General features: G+C 50.9%; 1 protein-coding gene across 1 annotated transcript; it reads left to right on the top strand.

The window, feature by feature from the left end:
- Nucleotides 1-566: 566 nt before the first annotated feature.
- RPS9 (ribosomal protein S9) lies at nt 567-6,837 on the top strand. The gene is made up of 5 exons (XM_038753238.1): nt 567-600; nt 2,853-2,970; nt 3,109-3,231; nt 5,310-5,496; nt 6,597-6,837. The coding sequence occupies exons 2-5, from the start codon at nt 2,874-2,876 to the stop codon at nt 6,772-6,774; spliced, it is 585 nt and encodes a 194-aa protein (XP_038609166.1). The 5' UTR covers nt 567-600; nt 2,853-2,873; the 3' UTR covers nt 6,775-6,837.
- The last annotated feature ends 505 nt before the right edge of the window (nt 6,838-7,342 follow it).

Raw genomic sequence — 7,342 nt, 5'->3', positions numbered from 1 at the left:
TCTAGACTGTAAGCCCACTGTTGGGTAGGGACCATCTCTCTATGCTGCCAACTTGTACTTCCCAAGCGCTTAGTCCAGTGCTCTGCACACAGTAAGCGCTCAATAAATACGATTGATTGATTGATTCTAGACTGAGCCCACCGTTGGGTAGGGCCTGGCTCTCTATGTTGCCAACTTGTACTTCCCAAGCGCTTAGGAAGTACAAGTTGGCAACATAGAGAGACGGTCCCTACCCAACAGCGGGCTTACAGTCTCCCAAGCGCTTAGTCCAGTGCTCTGCCCACAGTAAGCGCTCAATAAATACGATTGAATGAATGAATAAATCGTCCGTGCTCTATCCATTGGGTCACAAGCCTCTTTCCCCTTCCCGGCGGAAAACCCGCACTGAGCGGCGCCTACCCCTAGGGGGCGCGATTGGGCGCGGACGCTCTAGGCTGCCCCGGTCGTCTCTATGGCAGCCGGTTCCTTCTTCTGATAGGCTGACGTCGGGCCCGTGCGTGATGACGTAATACGGGCACGGAGACTATATAAGGGCCCCTTGCGGGAGCGTGCCTTCTTTCCCTTCTCGTCTCCGTGGTGGCTTCAGTGCTTTGGGCAGAGGTGAGGCCCTCTCTTGAAGAATCATCATCATCAATCGTATTTATTGAGCGCTTACTGTGTGCAGAGCACTGTACTGAGCGCTTGGGAAATCCAAGTTGGCAACATATAGAGACAGTCCCTACCCAGCAGTGGGCTCACAGTCTAAAAGGGGGAGACAGAGAGAATCACCAGGGAAAAGAGATTTAAAATAGGGAGTCGCTTTATTGGCACTTGCAAGGCTGGGAAAAGACCCCCGCACGCTCCGTTTTGCGAAAAAGTAGCGGGACCGGATCGGGAAGCACTGTGGCTTCATAATAAGCATAATGATGCAATTTTGAAGCAGCGTGGCTCAGTGGAAAGAGCCCGGGCTTTGGAGGCAGAGGTCGTGGCTTCGAATCCCGGCTCCGCCACATGTCTGCTGGGTGACCTTGGGCAAGTCACTTCTCTGAGCCTCAGTGACTTCATCTGTAAAATGAGGATTAAGACTGTGAGCCCCACGTGAGACAACTTGATCCCATCGTATCCCCCCAGCGCTTAGAACAGTGCTTTGCACATAGTAAGCGCTTAACAAATGCCATCATCATTATTATTATTTAGACTGAGGGACCGTCTCTATATGTTGCCAACTTGTACTTCCCAAGCGCTTAGTACAGTGCTCTGCACACAGTAAGCGCTCAATAAATACGATTGAGTGAATGAATGAATTTATTAAGCGCTTACTATATGCAAAGCACTGTTCTAAGCTCTGGGGAGGTTACAAGGTGATCAGGTTGTCCCACCTGGGGGGCTCACAGTCTTCATCCCCGTTTTCCAGATGAGGGAACAGAAGTGAAGTGACTTTCCCAAAGTCACACAGCTGACAACTGGGGGAGGCGGGATTTGAACCCATGACCTCTGACTCCAAAGCCCGGGCTTAGTGCTTAGAACAGTGCTTTGCACATATTCATTCATTCAATCGTATTTATTGAGCGCTTACTGTGTGCAGAGCACTGTACTAAGCGCTTGGGAAGTACAAGTTGGCAACATAGAGACGATCCCTACCCAACAGTGGGCTCACAGTGTAGAAGGGGGAAATAAAGCGCTTAACAAGTACAATTATTAGTGACTTATAGACTGTGAGCCCGTTGTTGGGTAGGGACCGTCTCTATATGTTGCCGACTTGGCCTTCCCAAGTGCTTAGTTCACTCATTCAATCGTATTTATTGAGAGCTTACTGTGTCTATGTATGTATATTTGTACGTATTTGTTACTTTATTTTATTTGTACATATTCTTTTTATTTTATTTTGTTAATATGTTTTGTTGTCTGTCCCCCCCCTTCTAGACTGTGAGCCCGCTGTTGGGTAGAGACCGTCTCTATATATTGCCAACTTGTCTCAAGCGCTTAGTCCAGTGCTCTGCACACAGTAAGCGCTCAATAAATACGATTGAATGTATGAACGTGTGCAGAGCACTATACTAAGCACTTGGGAAGTACGAGTTGGCAACATACAGAGACGGCCCCTACCCAACAGCGGGCTCACAGTCTAGTCTAGTCCAGTGTTCTGCACATAGGAAGCGTCCAGTAAATATGGTTGAATGAATGGTGGCAAGAGTCTGGGCTTGGGAGTCAGAGGTCATGGGTTCAAATCCCGGCCCCGCCGCTTGTCAGCTGTGTGAATTTGGGCAAGTCACTTCCCTGCTTTAATTCTATTTTAACGGTTTTGACACCAGTCTACATGCTTTGTTGTCTGTCTCCCCCTTCTAGACTGAGCCCGTTGTTGGGTAGGAACTGTCTCTATATGTCACCAACTTGTACTTCCCGAGTGCTTGATACTGTGCTCTGCACACAATAAGTGCTCAATAAATACGATTGAATGAATGAAACGTGCCTCAGTTCCCTCATCTGTAAAATGGGGATGAAGACTGAGCCCCATGTGGGACAACCTGATCACCTTGGATCCTCCAGCGCTCTGCACATAGGAAGCGCTTAAATATTATTATTATTGGAGAGTCACTGTGACCCGTACTTAGGCTGGGAAGGAGGGTGGAGTGCTTAGCACATAGTAAATTACTATTAGTCGCATTAGGGATGCATGCGCGCGGGGAGGCCCGTGCCGGCTCGACTCATCATCATCATCATCAATCGTATTTGAGCGCTTACTGTGTGCAGAGCACTGTACTAAGCGCTTGGGAAGTACAAGTTGGCAACATATAGAGACGGTCCCTACCCAACAGTGGGCTCACAGACCCATTGGGGTTCCCCCACCCCCCAACTTTCTTCCCTCTGCACAGGCGCGGACGGGCTGAGCCGCCATGCCAGTTGCCAGGAGCTGGGTCTGCAGGAAGACCTATGTCACCCCACGGAGGCCCTTCGAGAAGTCCCGCTTGGACCAGGAGTTGAAACTCATCGGTGAGCAACCGGGAGACGGTCAATCAATCAATCAATCGTGTTTATTGAGTGCCTACTGTGTGCAGAGCACTGTACTGACGGTCCTCCCCGGGTGTGGGAAAGCCAAGCCCCCAGCCTCACCCTCTTCTCTGTCCCCAGGCGAGTACGGGCTCCGCAACAAGCGCGAGGTGTGGAGGGTCAAGTTCACCCTGGCCAAGATCCGCAAGGCGGCCCGGGAGCTGCTGACGCTGGACGAGAAGGACCAGAGGCGGCTGTTCGAAGGTGCTAGGGCGGAGGGGAGGGGGCTGCATTCGGGGAAAGGGGAGGGCATCCCCCCAGCGACACGTTTTCCGAGAACCGGCGTGGTGTAGTGGATCGAGCCCGGGCCTGGGAATCATTCCGTCATATTTATAAGCGCTTAAATGTCATTATTATTGAACACTTCCTGTGTGTAGAATAATAATAATAATGGCATTTATTAAGCGCTTACTATGTGCAAAGCACTGTTCTAAGCGCTGGGGAGGTTACAAAGTGATCAGGTTGTCCCACGGGGGGCTCACAGTCTTCATCCTCATTTTACAGATGAGGGAACTGAGGCACGGAGAAGTGAAGTGACTTGCCTTAGAATACTGTTCTGAGCGCTTGGAAAGCACAAACAGACCATCCCTGCCCACTAGAAGGGGGGAGACGCAACAACAAAACAAGTAAACAGGCATCAATATAAACATGCAATAGATCGAGCCCGAGCCTGGGAATCATTCCGTCATATTTATAAGCGCTTAAATATTATTATTGTTGAGCACTTCCTGTGTATAGAATCCTGTTTTAAGCACTTGGAAAGCACAAATAGACCATCCCTGCCCACTAGAAGGGGGGAGACGCAACAACAAAACAAGTAAACAGGCATCAAAATAAACATGCAATAGATATATACGCATCATTAATATAAGTAAATGGCCTTATGAATATGTACATGTATAATGCATTTCTTAAGCGCTTACTATGTGCAAAGCACTGTTCTAAGCACAGGGGAGGTTACAAGGTGATCAGGTTGTCCCACAGGGGGCTCACAGTCTTCATCCCCATTTTGCAGATGAGGGAACTGAGGCCCAGAGAAGTGAAGTGACTTGCCCAAAGTCACACAGCTGACAATTGGCGGAGCGGGGATTTGAACCCAAATATACCCAAGTGCTTTGGAGGGCGGTAGAGCCAAAGGAGTGACTTGGGATAGTGGGGAGGGGCAGCTGAGGAAAGGGGGGGCTTAGTCTGCGAAGGCCTCTTGGCAGAGGTGAGCCTTCATTCATTCAATTGTATTTATTGAGCGCTTACTGTGTGCAGAGCACTGTACTAAGCGCTTGGGAAGTACAGGTTGGCAACATATAGAGACGGTCCCTACAACAGTGGGGACTCACAGTCTGGGGCTTTGAAAAGGGAGGGAGGAATCAGAAGGTCCTGGGTTTTAATCCTGGCTCCACCACTTGTCTGCTGTATGACAAGTGAGTTCTCTGGGCCTCCATTCCTTTCTTTGTAAAATGGGGGGTAAGACTGAGCCCCATGAGGGAACAGGGACTGTCCAATCTGATTAGCTTGTATCTACCCCAGCGCTTAGAACAGTGCCTGGCACATGGTAAGAACTTATCAACTGCCATAATAATTATTATTCCGTGATTAGTCGTTGCTTGGCCTTGTCATTTTTACTTGCTCTCCCATGGCTTCATATAGCAGGGGTTGACAGTAGTGTAGTAAGTGCTGGAAGAGGACCTAGGTGGAAATTAGGCGTGGACCCCGGTGTTAAGCACTTGGGAAAGTGTAGTAGATGTGACCCCAGCCCACAAGGAGTTAACAAGAGGGAAGGTTTATTCCAGGTGGCAATTAAATGACCAGGAGAAACAGCATGGCCTGAAAGTCAGGAGGATATAGGTGCAGTCCCTGGCAGAGTGAGCACTTGAGATGCCATTGAAAAAGGAGCTGGATGAGAAGGATCTACATTGATCCAGGATGGTCCCATGGGTGATGGTGATGATGGCATTTGTTAAGCACTTACTATGTGCACAGCACTGTTCTAAGCGCTGGGGAGGATACAAGAGGACCCGATTGTCCCACATGGGGCTCACAGTCTCCATCCCCATTTTACAGACGAGGTAACTGAGGCCCAGAGAAGTGAAGTCACACAGCTGACAGTTGACGGAGCCGGGACTTGAAGCCATGACCTCTGACTCCCAAGCTCGGCCTCTTTCCATTGAGCCGCGCTGCCTCTCTTCCCTGGTGGGCCCTGGAGGTTGAGGTGCGGGGGGCGGGGGGGGGGTTGTCCCTTGCTTCTAGAGGAACCCCTCCTAAGCCCCCGACTCTTCCTGAACCAGGAAATGCCCTCCTGCGGCGGCTTGTGCGGATCGGTGTGCTGGACGAGGGGAAGATGAAGCTGGATTACATCCTCGGCCTGAAGATTGAAGACTTCTTGGAGCGGCGCCTGCAGACCCAAGTGTTCAAGCTGGGCCTGGCCAAATCCATCCACCACGCCCGGGTGCTCATCCGCCAGCGCCACATCAGGTAGCCCTCGCCTCCTAAGCCCAAAGCCCTCCACCGCCTCCTCACTTAAAAGCTTTGCATTTGGTATCTCCCGTGCAGCCCCAGGAGGTGACCAGGGTGCGCTCACCGTGCGGGGGGCTTGGCCCTCTCCCCTCAGTGTTTAGTAAGGGGGTACCCCCTGCCCCCCAATAAAACCCAGCGCAAGGGTCACTGCGGCCCGGCCGTACACCTTGCGAAGGCTCTGCCGGAGCATCCAGGTGGCAGCCCAGGTAACTTCCATCTTGTTCGCCCTCCTACCACACTGTCCACCCAAACAGAACAGGGAGCCTGACGACTGAGGGCAGGAAGTAGGACAGAGAGGAAGAACAGAGGGTGGCTTGGATCTGTTTTTTATTAAAGCTCTTTGTGGGGTCACAATGTGCCCGTCCACTAACATGGAAGGAGGTGTTTCCATCCTCGGTGGGGGGGGGTGGGAAGTGGGGCCTAAGGACTCATTAAGCAGCGTGGCTCAGCAGAAACAGCACGGGCTTGGGAGTCGGTGGTCAGGGGTTCAAATCCCGGCTCCGCCACTTGTCAGCTGTGTGACTTTGGGCACGTCTGTGCCTCAGTTGCCTCATCTGGAAAATGGGGATGAAGACTGTGAGCCCCCCGTGGGACAACCTGATCAGCTTGTAACCTCCCCAGCGCTTAGAACAGTGCTTTGCACATAGTAAGCAAAGCAAGCGCTTTTATTAAGCGCTTACGTAAGCGCCTAATAAATATTATTATTATTGTGTATGGGAGGAAAAAGTTGGGCAACTTAGATCCGTCACTTGACTTCTGTGCCTCAGTTCCCTCATCTGGAAAATGGGGATGAAGACTGTGAGCCCCCCGTGGGACAACCTGATCAGCTTGTAACCTCCCCAGTGCTTAGAACAGTGCTTTGCGCATAGTAGGCGCTTAATAAATGCCATCATTATTATTTATGGGAGGAAAAAAGTTTGGCAACTTAGATCCTTTTTGACCTCCAAGACCCGACCCACAAAGTTTGATCCCAATGTGGGGTCCGGCCCAGTACAGCATAAAAGGGGGCACCGAATCACCCCCCTGTTTAACTCCCCGCCCCTTCCCTCCCCCAACAGGGTCCGCAAGCAGGTGGTGAACATCCCATCGTTCATCGTGCGCCTGGACTCCCAGAAACACATCGACTTCTCTCTGCGCTCGCCGTATGGCGGCGGGCGGCCCGGCCGTGTCAAGAGGAAGAATGCCAAGAAGGGGCAGGGTGGAGCTGGGGCTGGCGACGATGAGGAAGAGGATTAAAATCCTGATCCCCACAAACACAAACAGCTGTGTTCCTACTAAATAAAATCTGTATACTGCTCATGTTGTGTTACTGGTGTGTGAGTGAAGCCACTTTGACTTTTTTCCAGGGTAAGGAGAGATGGGGTGATAACTAGTGGGTTTCATACAGTCCAAGGGAGTTTTTCTTTAGGAAAGGGTGAAAGTAGGGGAGGAGCCATTGGGGAGTGAGATGAAGATGGCAGTCAGGGAGAGGGAAAGTGTTTTAATAAGGTACAAAGGGATGCGATTGGAAGCCCAGGTGGAGGGGGTAGGTTTTAAAAAGGGAGGAGGAGGCAGATCTCTTGTGATACTGCTAGGAAGGATAGAGGGGACTGGAGAAGTGCAGGGAAGATTTTTAGGGGGGATCACACCTAATAGTCTCGATTTTTATTAACTGCGTGGGAAGATGATTGGGGGAGTAGAGGGGAAGACAGACAAACTACAGCTGGTGAAGTGGCAGAATATAAGGACATGTATAGGTAAGTGATGTGAAGCTGGAAGTAGGGTGTCAGTGCTTCCAGTGAGATCCCAATTTGACCCTGTATTG

The sequence above is a fragment of the Tachyglossus aculeatus genome, chromosome 10 (assembly GCF_015852505.1).
Source record: "Tachyglossus aculeatus isolate mTacAcu1 chromosome 10, mTacAcu1.pri, whole genome shotgun sequence".
In the NCBI taxonomy this organism is placed as follows: domain Eukaryota; kingdom Metazoa; phylum Chordata; class Mammalia; order Monotremata; family Tachyglossidae; genus Tachyglossus; species Tachyglossus aculeatus.
This window is presented reverse-complemented; position numbering and strand designations above follow the sequence as displayed.